This window comes from Panthera pardus, unplaced genomic scaffold (assembly GCF_024362965.1).
Source record: "Panthera pardus isolate Hobbes unplaced genomic scaffold, ASM2436296v1 HiC_scaffold_13, whole genome shotgun sequence".
In the NCBI taxonomy this organism is placed as follows: Eukaryota; Metazoa; Chordata; class Mammalia; order Carnivora; family Felidae; genus Panthera; species Panthera pardus.
Genome location: NW_026526688.1, coordinates 141,748,366 through 141,764,773, shown reverse-complemented (window position 1 = coordinate 141,764,773; position 16,408 = coordinate 141,748,366). Strand labels below are relative to the sequence as shown.

Below are 16,408 nucleotides of genomic sequence, written 5' to 3'. Positions count from 1 at the left end.
AGCTGTGACGTAATGGAAAGGATACTGATTTTTTTTTTTTCAGTCATAATAACCAGTATGTAGGTCTCAAACCTGCCATTTTAAAACTAGAAGTGTTGTACAAAATTTTCAAGTATTATTCAATTGATTCTAATGTTCCAGCGTGCCAGCAGAAGGAAATTGTAGAGCTGATTAATGTTAAGATTAATTTAGAACCACGTTGATCTTGGGTTGAGATAAAAAGAAAGTGAGTGGGACACCCGCCTTGGGTGGTAGTGGAAAACCTGGCGAATTTTAAAGTTTTTTCAGGCTGGAAATGGAGCGATGGAAGCTGGTGAGATTCTTCAGATTTTGTTTTTCATGCTTTCCTGGGTATTCTCACAATATATTAAAATTATCGTTCTGAGTTCATACGCAGAATCAAAGAGGAAAAAAAGAAATAAAACAGGGCAATGCCAACAGGACCGTATTTTCCACGAGGAGATTTCTCTGAAGATAGTTTAAGTTGCCTTACCGGAACCACGAAACATAGGGTCCTAGCACGGAAGACTAGCACGGGAGACTGAGTGTAACACCGCCACGGGGCACAGGCGTTGTTCGCCCTTCCCTGCAGGCCTGAGAGTCTGTTTAGGTTCCCGCCCCTTTTCCTCTTGCTCTTTCTAATCCTTCCCCCTCTGCCAATTCCGGAGAGGAACCCTTTTTAAGTTTCTTCCAAGTTGAAGCGTAGGACCCATTTCGTCAACACAATCCGGAATCGTCGACATGGCGGCGACCATAAGATACCTCCGTAGAGGTAAAGCAAGCAGTTGTCTGCGCTTAGGGGGAAAATAGGTCTGGCGTGGAGTCTCCAGTTGTAAGCCGGACTCTCCTAAGCAGGGGTCTGCACTGGGGCTCGAAAAGTTTCCTGCTGTTTTGGGGTTCTAAGTCCTCCAGAGGGTTATTGCTACTTAAAAGCGACCTTACCAGAGGTTTCACTCCTTTCTGGAGCCGTCCACCTTAGGGGTGGAGTGGGGGGTGGGGGGAGGGATGCACACTGCCCCCCCCCCCCCCCCCGGCCCCCGGCAGTCACCCGTAGGGACGGAGGCCAAGACAAGGTTCTGTCTCCGTTACTGGGGGTGTGGGCTGCGCGGGAAAGGAATTTGATTAAGAGAAGTGAGTTCTGGTATGGAAGAGGTGGTATATTTGAGTGACCTACATCTGTAAACTTGAACACTTTACAAAATACTCGTGGGGGCTTTTGGGAGTACGTTGTTGCAGGCAATTCTTTAACCTTGCCTAATTTGTATCAACATTTATCATTTGGAGACTAATTGTGTAGTACTTCTTGGTAGCAGATCTTTTCAGCACTTAGTAAGCTCCAATTGTCTAGGAGGACAGCCCTTTTTTGGTACAATGCTTTTTTTGTTTGTTTGTTTGTACAGTGCTTTTTAATTTTTGTTTTGTGTTTTTGAGGCACTGATACTTTTTGTTACTTAAGGTAGCTCTTTAAGTGGAGGCAGCCCCCAGCATCACTCGCATTTTACAGAGGAAGAAACATCCTGTTAAGGTATGTCGCAGTTCATATAACTAGTCAGTAGCAGAGGAAGAACTGAAGCTTCACTCACGGGCCAGTGATTTTTTTTTTTTTTTTTTTTTTTTTTTAACTGCCTCCTATGTTTTTCTTTGAGCTTCTTACAGGAACGTTTAGTGTCAAGACCAGCATTCTCTATTTGGGATAGTTGTTGCTTAAAAGAGTGGTGGCAAGAGATCACAGCTCCTGATTACTAAGTGAGCAAAAGAGACTAATAACATTATCTTCGTGTATGACAGAAATAACATTACATTAGACAAACCAAAAAGAGAACTAAAAGTTATTCTCTGCTTGTCACATTTTCTTCTCTTGTCTTCTAAGATTCCTTGCTCTCATAATTTTTTTTTTTTTTTAATTTTATCTCACTGTCATTTCTCACATTACTTTGCTGGTTCCTCCTCCTCTTACCTTGGGATGTCTCAGGGGCCAAGATCCCATCTTTCATCTTCATGTCTTTTGTATATAAATTCTTCACTCCTTGGGTGATCTCATTTAAGTCTCCTGGCTTTGACTATTGTCTATATCTTAATGGCTCTCAAATTTATGTTTGTTGTCCATATCTAATGGTTCTCAAATTTGTATCTACAGTTGGGACATCTCCTGAACTTTAGATTCTTAAACTCATCTGCCAGTTCTAGATCTCCACTTGTATATCTTATTAGCACTTAACACTTGTCTAAAATCAAGCTCTTCATATTCTGTGGTCTTTCTCATGTCATTTGATGATAACTTCAATGTTTCAGTTGTCTGGGCCCAAACCTCAGAATATCCTCAACTCCCCCTTTTCCCCATACTTCACGTTAAATAAATAGTTGACAAATCTTGTTGATTTTACCCTCGAAATAAAATCCAAAATCTAACTTCTCACAACTCTATAGCAACTACCTTGCATGCTGTTACCATTCCTCACCTGGATTTCTCTATATTCTCAACAAGTAGTGAAATTGGTCCTATAACTTACTCTTATGCTCAAAATTCTGAAAGTCTCCCCATTTTTCTAAATCTAAAGTCCTTAGAATGGCCTGCAGTTGTTCTGTCCATGTTGTTATCCACTATTGAGCACTTCAGACATAGCTAATTTGAATTGAGTGTGTCAAATACACATTAGATTTTGAGGACTTAGTACTGAAAACAGTAGAACACCTGAAATTTTTATACTGATAACATGTTGAAATGATAATATTTTGTGTTATTAGCTGTAATAAAATATGTTAATTTTTATTTCACTGGTTTCTTTTTTACCTTTTTTATTGTGGCTACTGGAAACTTTAAAATTATACATGTAGTTTACATTATACTTCCATTGGATAGCACTGCCTGAGGGTATTCCACATCATCTTGTTCCTGCTTAGTCCCACGCCCATTTACCCAGCTTACCCTCTGACCTGTTGACAGCTACCCTGTTCCCTCACTCATTGTGCTCTAGCCACACTAGCTTCCTTGTTCCCTCATCAACCCCAAGAACAAATCTGCCTTGGGAGAACTTTTTCTCCCAGCTGGGGTGAGTCTCAAACACTTTTTCTAGATACTTGTATGAGTAATTTTCTCATTTCTTTCAAGTCTTTGCTTACATGGCACCTTTTTGATGAGGCCTACTTTAACTTAAAATTGCAACCCACTGTCTTCTTGACTCAGTCACTTTTACCCACTGGGTTCCCCCCTCTCTATCACTACCATTTTGTGTTTAATAGTGTTATCTCCCCCCGCTAGGATGTAAGCTCCATGAGGACAGGGATTTTTGTTTGGTTTGTTCACTAAATGCTTAAAGCAGTGCTAGCACATGTTTTGTTGGCATATTCATTGTTGAATAAATGAAAAAAATCAATGGATCTTCAACAAAATGCCACCCCTCTTCCATGTGTTGTAATGAATAATATTTAAAGTAATTTAAATCCACTTTGTGCTTTCATTTATTCGAATTTACTTCCTTTATTCAGCAGATGTTTAGTGTGTGTGTGTGTGTGTGTGTGTGTGTGTGTGTGTGTTGTGTGTGTTTAAACAAACACTGTGCTATGTGATAGGGACAGAAATGGTGGGTAAGCTATACACATTCCCTCCCCATGATGCTTATCATTTATGAGGAGCAGACATTAATTGGTTAGTTATTTTCTTTAATTACAATTGTCCTAAGTGATGTGAGGGGAAAGTACAAGGTGCTATAGGAGTGTATGTGAGGAGGCCTAGCCTATTCTGAATCTTCAGGGAAGACTTTTCTGACGTAATAGTTTAATAGAGTCCCTGCAATATCCCTCAAAGATCATAGGATATTTAGGAATTAGCTATGGAAAGGGATTGGGGGGGGGGGTAGGGAGAATGTTACAGATGGAGGGAAGATTAATTTTATATTTGAAAATACTAAAGTGGTTAAAAAACAGGGTGTGTCTTAGAAACTGAAAGGAGGCCGGTGTATTTGAAGTATGGCAAGTATGAAAGAGAGTCCTGTTAGATGAAGATCACAGTAGGTTAGAAGTAGCTCATGGAGGACCTTGTTAGGAATTTACTTTATTCAATGATCAAGTCATCCAAGCATTTTAGGGATATCATGATATTTTCACTTTTAAATGATCCGTCTTACTGGTAGGTAGAAAAGAAATAGAGAAGACCAAGGGTAGAAGATAGAATAGTTTTGAATTTGTTGCAGTAATCATATGGTAGATGATGGTGGCCCAGAGTGTGGTGGGTGTAGTGGGAAGGCAAAGACTAGATGGATAAGATCTCCTAGGGAAACTGAGGATTACAGAACTCTAACCTTTCAGTTTCAGGTATAAGAATAAACTGGCAAAGGAGGGGTGCCTGGGTGTCTGTCAGTTAAGCCTACTCTTGATTTTGGCTCAGGTCATGATCTCACTGTTCATGATTCGAGACCCACGTTGGGTTCTGCACTGATAGTGTGGAGCCTGCTTGAGATTCTCTCTCTCTGAAGATAAATAAATGTTAAAAAAAAAAAAAAAAAGAATAAACTAGCAAAGGAGAGGGAATAATTTCTCTTTTCCAAGGGGTGGGTGTGGGAGTGACTTGAGAGTACAGATTCAGGTAGGTTCATAAGTAGTTGAGATAATTCTATTTTCTCTGAAGTAGCAAGCAAGGTTATCTGCTAAGAGTGAGGGGAGAAGAAATGTGTTAATGGCATGTAATAATACACATAGACAAATTGACTACAGATGGATTAAAAACACAGGTATGATGATCTAACAGTGCTATTTAAATATAGTTGACCCTTGAACAGTGTAGGGATTAGAAGTGTGCCCCCCCCATTCCCATGCAGTTGCTAATATGCATATAACATTTTTTTTTAGTTTCTTATTTTTTTTAGTTTCTTTCTTTATTGAGTCTACCCCCAGCTAGTGGAACAGGGACAGACCATGGTAACTGTCACACACCCTCTCCCCCCCCCCCTCGCTTCCCCCTAACTCAAAAATGGAACTGCTAATAGCCTAATGTTGACTGGAAGTCTTACTGATAACAGTTGATTAACACGTATTTTGTACATTATATGTATTATATATTGTATTATTACAATAAAGTAAGCTGGAAAAAATGTTATTAAGAAAATCATGAGGAAGCGAAAATACATATACAGTACTATACTGTATTTATTGAAAATCTGCATATAAGTGGATGCACGTAGTTTAAACTTGTGTTGTTCAAGGGTCAACGTAGTGGTATTTTTTCAATTTGTTTTTTATTAGTCCGTCACAGTTTCATAGATTTCTGTTGAAAAGTTAATCTCTGGTTGTCCTGACTTGGGATTCCAAATAATGGTGGTAGATTGTTTTATAGTAGGTTGGAATTATTATATTCAAGAGAATTATTATTTTGCGGATCTTGCCAAGGTTATTGGTTTCTTGTTTAGTACAATTAGAATTATTATTTGAAAGTGTTTGCCAAACCTTGAATGGATAATTGCTGTTCCTTCATTTACCATGTGTGATATTTTTAACATTTATTTTTGAGAGAGAGTGAGCGCGTGTAGTCTTGGACAGAGGATCCAAAGCGGCCGCCACGCTGACAGCAGTGAACCTGATGTGGGGTTTGAATTCACGAACTGCGAGATGGTGATCTGAGCTGAAGTTGGCCACTCAACTGACTGAGCCACTCAGGCACTCCTACCATGTGTGATTTAAAAAAAAAAAAATTTTTTAATGTTTATTTATTTTTGAGAGAGAGAGACAGAGGGCAAGCAGGGGAGGGACAGAGAGAGAAGACACAGAATCTGAAGCAGGCTCCAGGCTCTGGGCTGTCAGCACAGAGCCCCACGTGGGGCTCAAACTCACAAAGTGAGAGATCATGACCTGAGCTGAAGTGAGATGCTTAACCCACTGAGCCACTCAGGTGCCCCTGCCAATTACTTTTCTTGCTCAAAATTATGTTTGTGAAATTCATCCATATAATATAGTCATTTTTATACTTCTCTAGCTTTCCATTATAGGAATATACCATAATTTATCCGTTCTACTGTAGGTAAATGTTTGGGTTTGTTTCTGCAGTTTTGCCATTATAAAAATGTTGTGATGATAATGATGATCTATTTAAATTCCAATATAGTTGACATACAGTGTTATATTAGTTTCAGTTGTATGATATAGTAAGTCAGCAATTCTGTACACTGCTCAGTGCTCATCATGATAAGTGTTCTCTTTAATCCCTCCCGTTCACCTGTATCACCTATCCTCCTACCCACCTCCCCTCTGGTAACCATCAGTTTCTTCTCTATAGTTAAGTCTGTTTTTTTGTTTTGTTTTTGTGTTTTTTTTTTGGTTTATCTCTTTGTTTTGTTTCTTAAATTCCACATGTAGGTGAAATCCTATATTAGTCTTTTTCTGACTGACATCACATACCATTATAATTTTTTTTTTTTTTTTTTTTTTTTTTTTTTTTACTTTTTTAGCAGGCTCCATGGACTAGCAGTGTGAGCTCCATGTGGGGCATGGTCTCACAAACTGTGAGATCATGACCTGAGATGAAATCAAGAGTCTGCTGCCTAACTGACTGAGCCACTCAGGCACCCCGCCATTATAATTTCTAAATCCATCTATGTTGTTGCAAATGGCAAGATTTCATTCTTTTTTTTTTTTTTTTTAATTTTTTTTTTTAACATTTATTTATTTTTGAGACAGAGAGAGAGCATGAACAGGGGAGGGTCAGAGAAAGAGGGAGACACAGAATCTGAAACAGGCTCCAGGCTCTGAGCTGTCAGCACAGAGGCCAATGCGGGGCTTGAACCCACGGACTGCGAGATCATGACCTGAGCCGAAGTCGGACGCTTAACTGACTGAGCCACCCAGGCGCCTCAAGATTTCATTCTTTATGGCTGAATAATATTTCTTTTCTTTTTTTTTTTTTAATTTTATTTGAGTGAGAAGGAGAGGGGCAGAGGGGGAGAGAGAGAATCCCAAGCAGGCTCCATGCTCAGTGCAGAGTCCAATGTGGGGCTCGATCCCATGACCCTGGAATCATGACCTCAGCTGAAATCAAGAGTTGGATGCTCAACTGACTGAGCCACCCAGGTGCCCTTTTATTATTTTTTAAGTAGGCTTCCTTGCCCAACGTGAGGCTTGAACTCACGAACCCGCTATCAAGAGTCGGATACTCCAGTACCACACTGTTTTGATTGAAGATTTGTAGTATATTTTGAAATCTTGGATTGTCATACATTCAGTTTTGTTTTTCTTTTTCAAGATTGCTTTGGCTATTCACGGTCTTTTGTGGTTCCATCCAAATTTTAGGATTATTTATTCTAGTTCTGTGAAAAATGCTGTTGGTATTTTGATAGGGATTGCATTAAGTCTGTAGGTCGCTTTTGGTAGTATGGACATATTAACAACATTTGTTCTTCAGTACATGAGCATGGAATATATTTCCATTTGTGTCCTCTTCAGTTTCTTTCATCAGTGTTCTATAGTTTTTAGAGTACAGGTCTTTCACCTCTTTGTTTACATTTATTCCTATGTATTTTATTATTTTTGTTGCAGTTGTAAATGGGACTGCTTTCTTAATTTCTCTTTTTGCTACTTCATTATTAATGTATAGACATGCAGTGGATTTCTGTATATTGATTTTGTGTCCTGTGAGCTTACTGAATTCATTTATCAGTTATAGTAGATTTTTAGAGGAGTCTTTTGGGTTTTCTGTATAAAGTGTCATATCATCTGCAAATAGTGAAAGTTTGACTTCTTCCTTACTGATTTGGATCCTTTTATTTCTTATTGTTGTCTGATTTCTGTGACCAGGACTTCCAGTACTATGTTGAATAAAAGTGGTGAGAGTAGACATCTTTGTCGTTTTCCTGACCTTAGGGGAAAAGCTCTCAGTTTTTCCCCATTGAGGATGATGTTAGCTATGGGTTTTTCATATATGACATTTATTATGTTGAGGTATGTTCCCTCTAAACCTACTTTGTGGAGGGTTTTTATCTTGAAAGGATATTGTACTTTGTTGCTTTTTCTGCGTCTGTTGAAATGATACTATGTTTTTTATCCCTTATTGATGTGATATACATGTTGATTGATTTGAGAATATTGAACTACCTTGCATCACAGGAATAAAGCCCACTTGATCGTGGTAAATGAGTTTTTTAATGTATTGTTGGATTCATTTTACTAATGTTTTATTGAAGATTTTTACGTCTATATTCATCGGGGACATTAACCTTTAGTTCCCTTTCTTGTTAGTGCCTTTATCTCATTTCAACATCAGGGTAATGCTGACCTCATAGAATGAATTTGGAAGCTTTCCTTCCTTTTCAATTTTTTGGAATAGTTTGGGAAAATTAGATAACTCTTTTTTAAGTGCTTGATAGAATTTATCTGTGAGGCCATCAGGTCCTGGACTTTTGTTTGTTGGTTGGTTGGAATTTTGATTACTGATTCAATTTCATAGCCGGTAATCGATCTGTTTATTTTCTGTTTCTTTCTACTTCAGTTTTGGTATATTATATATTTTTAGGAATTTACCCATTTTTATAGGTTGTCCAATTTGTTGGTATATGATTTTTCATAATACTCTCTTATAATCCTTTGTATTTCTGTGGTATCAGTTGTCATTTCTCCTCTTTCATTTCTCATTTTGGTTATTTGAGTCTTCTCTCTCTGATGAGTCTGGCTCCAGGTTTATCAGTTTTGTTGATCTTTCAGAGAACTACCTCCTTGTTTCATTGATCTATTGTTTGTTTTGGCTTTTTTTTCCCCATATATTTCTGCTCTAATCTTCATTATTTTATTCCTTTTGCTGTTTGGGGGTTTTGCTTGTTCCTCTTTCTTTAGCTCCTTTAGGTATACGGTTAGGTTGTTGATTTGAGATTTTTCTTGCTTCTTGAGATAGACTTGTATTGCTATAAGCTGTCCTCTTAGAACAGCTTTTGCTGCCTCCCGGAGATTTTGGACCACTGTGTTTTCATTTCCATTTGCTTGCATGTATTCTTTGACTTCCTCTTTGATTTCTTGGTTGACCCATTCATTGTTTAGTAGCATGTTATTTAGCCTTCATGTATTAGTGTTTTTTTCCAGATTTTTTCTTGATTTCTAGTTTTATAGTGTTGCAGTCAGAAAAGATACATGGTATGACTTTGATCTTTTTGAATTTGTTGAGACTTGCTTTTGTGGCCTAATATGTGACTTATTCTGTAGAATGTACCATGTTCTGCATATATCTGTTAGACCCATCTTGTCCAATGTGTCTTTCAAAACCATGGTTTCCTTGTTGATGTTCTGTTTGGATGATCTATCCATTGATGTAAGTGGGTTTTAAAGTCCCCTACTATTATTATTGCTATTGATTACTCCCTTTATGTTTGTTATTATCTGCTTTATGTTGGGTGCTTGTTGCATAAATATTTACAGTTGTTATATCTTCTTGTTCTGTTTTACGCTTTATGATTATACAGGGTCTTTCTTTCTTTCTTTCTTTCTTGTTACAGTCCTTGTTTTAAAGTCAATTTTGTCCAATATAAGTATTGCTACCCTGGCTTTCTTTTCACTTCCATTTGCATGATAAATGCTTTTCCATCCCTTTATTTTCAATCTTCATGTACTTTTTTTTTTTTTTTTTAAAGTAAACCCTACTCCAATGTGGGGTGTGAACTCATGACCTTGAGATCAAGAGTCTCATGTTGACTGAGCTAGACATGGCACTGCAATCTGCACATCTTTAGGTCTGAAGTGAGTCTTTTGTAGCCGCATATAGAGGGGTGTTGCTTTTTAATCCATTTTGTTGTGCTATCTTTTGACTGGAGTATTCAAAGTAATTGTTGGTAGGTATGTACTTATTGCCATTTTGTTACTTGTTTTATGGTTCTTTTTGGAGTTGTTTTTTGCTTCTTCTATGGTTTGTTGGTTTTCTTTAGTGATATACTTGGATTCCTTTCTCTTTATTTTTGCATATTTATTACTGGTCTTTGATTTGTGGTTTCCATTAGGTTTATATATAATATGCATACAGCAGTCTAATTTGATTATTACTTCAATTAGAACCCATTCTTTATTCCTCTCCTCCCACTTTATAGGTATACAGTGCCCTACTTTATATGCTTTTATTTTTGTAAATCCCTTGACTGATTTTTATAGGTGAACTTATTTTTACTTCTTTTGTGTTTCCTACTTTTCTTATTCCTACTGGTGGTCTTTACCTTCCACTCAAAGAGTCCCCTTTAACATTCTTATAAGGCTGATTTACTGGTCATGACTTCCTTTAATTTTTGTTTGGGAAACTGTCTCCCTCTATTTGAATGATAACTTTGCTGGACACAGTATTCTTGGCTGCAGTTTGTTTGTTTGTTTGTTTGTTTTTCCCATAGCACTTTGAATATATCTAGCACTCCCTTCTGACCTGCAAAGTTTGTGCTGAAAAATATGCTGATAGCCTTATGGAGTTTCCCTTGGATGTAACTTTTCTGTTGTTGCTTTTAAATTTTTTTCTTAATAACTATTTTCTGCCATTTTAGTTGGCCTTGAGGTGGACTTCCTTAGTTTGATTTTGTTTGGGGATCTCTACCTCCTGGATCTGGATTTTTGTTTTTTTTCCCCTAGATTTAGAAATTTTCAGCTATTATTTCTTCAAGTAAATTTCTTCTACCCCCTTTTCTTTTTCTTCTTCTGCGATTCCTATAATGTGAATGTTATTACGCTTGATGGTGTTGCTGAGTTCCCTAAGTCTATTTTCACATTTATTATTATTATTTTTTCTCTTGTTTAGCTTTATTGCTTTCCATTACTCTGTTCTCCAGGTTGCTACTGTTTTCCATCTAGTGTATTTTTAACCCCAGTTATTGAGTTTTTCATCTTTTTTTTTTTTTTATGTTTTCTATCTCTTTGTTAAAGGTCTTGCTGAGATTCTTTACTCTTTTCTCAAGCCTAATGAGTATCTTTATGACCATTACTTTAAATTCTTTGGGCCCCTGGCTTGCTCAGTTGGTTAAGCATCTGACTTCAGCTCAGGTCATGGTCTCATGGTCTGTGGGTTTGAGCTCCACATTGGGCTCTGTGCTGACAGCTCAAAGTCTGGAGCCTGCTTCGGATTCTATGTCTCCCTCTCTTTCTGTCCCTCCCATACTCGTGCTCTGTCTCTCTCTCAAAAATAAATACACATTAAAAAAATTTTTAAATTCTCTATCAGGCATATTATATATCTCCATTTTGTTTATATCTTGTCATTTTGTCCTGTTCTTTCATTTGGGACAAACTCATCTGTCTTCTCATTTTGTCTAACTCTCTGTGTCTGTTTTTGCATGTTAGAAAAGTTAGCTATGTCTCCTGCTCTTGAAAGTAGGACCTTATGAGGAATAGATTCTGTAGTGCCCTGCAATGCAATGTCAGTGTCCCCTATTCACCAGAACCTGGAACTTCAGGTGTGTCTCCCGTGAGTGTTGAATGTGCCCTGCTGTTGTGGCTGAGCCATGTTTGCCTTCAGTCCAGTCATCTGCAGTGGCTCTCTTTGTCTTTTATGGGCAGGATCTGGTCTTTATGGTGTCAGTGGGCCAGTCTGGGGCCCCCTTGGGCTCTAATTGAGTCAGGCCAGGTGTTTGTCAGAGATCCAGGAGCATCTAACTTAAGGTGAACATGGGGGCAGCGTGCTTGGTGCCAGCAAGGCCCTGAGTTAGCAGGGCAGGACCTCCAGAACTAGGGACTGAGTCAGGTTGTGTTGGAGGCAGCAGATCTGCAGAAGTGCTTGGGGTAGTGATGCATGGTGCTAGAAATGTTTATGTGAATCTGCTGTGGGAGGAGACCTGGATTGGAGGCCTGGCTGGAAGGGGCATGTCAGCAGGAGAACTGGGGGCAGGGTGCACTGTTAGCAAGTTAGGTAGCAAGTGTTGGCATTGTGCTGGTTCCCAAAGGTGTTGGTGTGTTTATGCTGGGGGTGAGGCATGGAAATGGCACTCACCAGCAATTTTGTTCCTGGAGAAGTCTCTCAAGGACCCTGGCTCTCCAGTACACAATGAGATTTGTATAAACATATCTCCCTCTCATATACCTGAGGCATTGTTCAACCTGCTGTGTCTGTGCTCTATCTCCATGGGGCTGTTTGTTGTGCTGTCTCTTTAAGGGCAAGGACTCAGTTTCCTTTTGCCCTCCTGGCTCTGCCACCTGTCTGTCCCTTGAGCTTGCTGATTTCTTTTAAAGTTCCAAATATTAAGCCTCGCTGATTGTAAGAACTCTGGAAATTCAGTCCCTCTGGTTTTCGAAGCCAAATGTCACGAGGACTGGTCTTCCTCCTCTGGGCTGTCTTGGTGTGAGGGTTTATTTCTCTGCTTTCTCTATGCCCATGGTGTTCCTTCCTCTTGTGGACAGTCTTGCAGTTCCATGTGGCTCCCAACCACATCCCTGTCCTTCCTACCCTCTTCAAAGTGGCCTCTTCTCTACGTTTAGCTGTGGAGAGTCTGTTCTGCCAATCTTTGGGTTATTTTCTGGGTTACTTACACTGAATTGGCCGTTATCTAATTGTGTCTCTGGGACGAGATGAGCTTATGGTCCTCATACTTTGCCATCTTCCCCAGAAGTCTCCTGATGTTATGATGATGTTATTTTTGTGCATGTCTCTTAGTATACATGGGCAGGAGTTCCTCTAGGATATATTCCTAGAAGTGGACTAACTGCATCATTGATATGTGTATGCCTAGACTCATTGAGTTGTGTCATATTGTTTTCCATAATGGTATTCCAATTCATACTCTTATCTGCTATGTGTAAAATTTATCCTTAACATTTTCAGCAACCCCAGACTTTTTAAAAAAAGTTTGGCCAGTCTGATGTATGTAAAACATTGCTGCTTAAATGCTCTCATCTAGAAACTGTTACCTGTCCACAATGAAATCAAAGCACTGTTCATTGAAGAAGTCTTATGAAAAAAATATTGTCAGCTGCAGCAAAATACTTAGGGCTGTGGTTTATTTTACATGCTGGTGTAATGTTAATTTAGAGGCCTACTGACCACTCTTTAAACAGCAATGTCAAATGGTATTTTATTGTGGTTTAAATTAATATTTATGTGACTACAAATGAGATTGTGCATTTTTCCGTGCATTTCATGCATCATTTATGTTGCCTTTTCAGTTAGAAACCTGTTCGTCTCTTTTATTTTTTTAATTAGGTTGATCTTACATATTCTGGATATTAATTCTTTGTTACATATGTTGTTATTCTCTCAATTTTGGCTTGTCTTTCACTTTCTTTAATAAACAGATAGTCTTGACACTAATAAGTCATTTTTTGGCCAGTGCTTTTGCGTTTTGTTTGTGAAATTGGTCCCTCCTAAATGATCAAAAAGATACTTTCCTGTATTCTGAAAGCTTTTAGTTTTGCCATTCAAATGTAAATCCTTGGTCCATCTAAATTTGATTGGTGTGTGGTGTGTGTGTGTGTGTGTGTGTGTGTGTGTGTGTGTGTGTGTTATGAGATAGGGATCTAAATCTATTCTTTTCCCTATGAATAATCTCTTTTCTTAACACCACTTAATTGAATTATTTGCACAATGATCTACAATAACATTTGTCATATTTCAGATATCCACATGTGTATGGGTCTGTTGCTAGGCTATTTTTGTTTTATTAATTTGTCTTTCTATACTTGTGCCAATAGCAAAGTGTCTTAATTACCATAACTTCATAACACATTGATCTCTGGTAAGGCGATTCCCTCCACTTAGCTGTTATTCTTCAGATGTACATTGGGCAACTCTGTGAATGTATTATACATATACAAAGAGAAAAATTTAAATTATTAAGAAATTCAGGATATATATTCCATAATAGCAGAGCTAACATACTCTGTTGAACCTGAACTACATTAAGTTAAAAATAAATGAAGACAGGGGGCACCTGGCTGGCTCAGTCAGTAGAACATACAATTGTAGATTTCATCATTGTAAGTTTGAGCTCTACATTGGGTGTACAGATTACTTAAAAACAAAATCTTAAACAAAAAATGAAGACAATTGTTGAATTAGATGTTTACTTGGCTTTAGTTTCACGTATTGTAGGTTCTATTATTATACTTAAAAAATTTTTTTTGATGTTTATGTATTTTTGAGAGAGAGAGAGAGACAGAGTGCAAGCAGGGGAGGGGCAGTAAGAGAGGGAGACACAGAATCCAAAGCAGTCCCCAGGCTCCAGCTGTTAGCACAGAGCCTAACATGGGGCCCAAACTCACCAACCCGGAGATCATGACCTGAGCCGAAGTCAGACACTTAACTGACTGAGCCACTGAGGTGCCCCACTATTACACTTTTTAAAGAATGGTTGAGACTCATAAAATATTGAATATTTTTGTTTTTTTGTTTTAGAAACATTGATTAAGAATATAAAAATTATGGATGTAATGATTAATGTATTTTTTTTCTTTCAAGTCTTGATACATCGTCAAAAGCATGGTCTTTCCAAGACGACTTGTCAGACACCTCTTTATCCTTGTTCTGTAAATGTTTGGGTGCCCAGCAGATATTTTGCTGCTGCTACAAAGTAAGTATTTTTTTTTAATTCATTTTGTTTGCTTTCATTTAAAATTTTGATTAAAAAACATTATGCTTTGTCCCATAAATATGTACAGGGACATATAGTTGTAAAAGTTTATCATCTCTGCTTTGATAGTCCTAAAGAAAAAAATATGACTTATTATAGTAATACTTAACATATATTGAACACTGGCATTCAATAATTAATTTATTTTCCACAGCAACTTTATGTGCAAGCTGTTGTTATAATGTTATGTTTTTGAGTTGAAAAGTAAGGCACTGATAGATTAGATAACTTGCCTAGGGTCACAGAGCTAGTAAGTGTTGGAGCTAGGATTTTGTGATATGATAAGAAATATTTATATTGGTCTCTGCCCCCAGTGCTTGATACAGAGCTCTTAAAACCTCTTGTAATTTTCTGGGTGCTAGGAGCATCTTTTGTTCTAATAAGGCAAATCTTGGTAGACTCTTAGGTGAGGGCTGGTCACCAGAAAGAGCAAGCCATGATTAGACTCTTTCAGCCCTGGGGTGCCTGGGTGGCTCATTCAGTTAAATGTCAGACTACAGCTCAGGTCATGATCTCATGGTTCTTGAGTCTGAGCCCCACATCAGGCTCTGGTGGAGCCTGCTTCGGGTTCAGTGTCTCCCTCTCTCTGCCTGTCCCCTGCTCGCTCGTGCTCTCTCTGTCTCACTCTCTCTCTCTCTCAGAAAATGAATAAAACACTAAACAAATTAAAAAAAAAAATAATAATAATCTTTCAGCCCTGCCAGGGAGAGAGGCTAGAGATTGAGTTCATAATTGATTGTGCCTCCATAAAAATCCCAGTACTGTGGGGTTCTAAGAGTTTCTGGATTGGTGAATATATACATGTGCCAGAAAGGTGACTCACCCAGACCCACTGGGGAGAGAAACTCTTACACTCTAGACTCTTTTGGACCTTCCACTATGTCCCTGTTCGTCTGTATCCTTTATCATATTTTTTATTGTATAATAAACTGGTAAATGTTAAGTAAGTGTTTCTTTGTGCTCTGTGAACTATTCTAGTAAATTATGAAGTCTGTGGAGGGGGTCACAGGACGCCATGATTTCTAGCCATTTGGCCAGAAATACCAGAGGCCCTGAATTGCAGTTGGCATCCGAAGTGGGGGCAGTCTTGTGGGATTGAATCCTTAACTTGTGGGATCTGATGCAAAATCCAGGTAGATAGTATCAGAATTGTGTTCAAGTGTTGGATACTTGGCTGATGTCAGATGATTGGTTGGTGTAGGAAAAAAAACCACATACATTTAATGTCAGAATTGTTTCTTATTTAACTGTATTCCTCGTTTTGCATCTTGCTTGCTTTTAACTTAACAGCGTATCATAGGCGTGCCTGGGTGACTCAATCTGTTAAGCATCCAACTCCTGATTTCAGCTCAGGTCATGATGTCACTGTTCGTGGGTTCTAGACCCACATCGGGCTCCTCCACACTAAACAGCATAGATCGTGCTTGAGATCTTCTCTCTCTGCCTCTCTTCTGCACTTGCTCTCTCTTTCTCTCTCAAAATAAAGAAACTTAAAAAAATGATATATCTTGGAGATAGTTTTAGATGGAGCGGTCTAGTTATTTTTTTTTAATGAGATGTAATTGACACATAATATATTAGTGTCAGGTGTACAACATAATGATTCAATATTTATATATTTTGGGAAATCCCCATAAGAGTAAGTCTTGTTAATATCTGTCACTATATAGAGATGTACTTTCTTTTCTTGTGATGAGAGCTTTTGAAGATTTACCCTCTTAGCAACTTTCAAACAGACCATACAGTATTATTAACTGTAGTCACCTTGCTACACATTACATTTCCATGATTATTTGTTTTATAAGAGGGAGTTTGTACTTTTGACCACCTTGGCCCATTTCACCCACCCCCGC

The 16,408-nt window shown here is 38.2% G+C and overlaps 1 protein-coding gene across 2 annotated transcripts in view; it reads left to right on the top strand.

Annotated features, from left to right (window-relative positions):
- Positions 1-288: 288 nt before the first annotated feature.
- MRPL1 (mitochondrial ribosomal protein L1) overlaps positions 289-16,408 on the top strand; it is a 97,886-nt gene continuing 81,766 nt past the window's right edge. Inside the window, exons 1-2 of one of the 2 annotated variants that reach the window (XM_019466697.2) lie at positions 289-313; positions 14,384-14,495. In XM_019466697.2, coding sequence (XP_019322242.1) covers positions 304-313; positions 14,384-14,495 — 122 coding nt within the window. In that variant the 5' untranslated portion in view covers positions 289-303. Of the gene's footprint in view, positions 314-586; positions 773-14,383; positions 14,496-16,408 lie in introns of those variants that run through there. The other variant, XM_019466689.2, reaches the window with a different exon arrangement.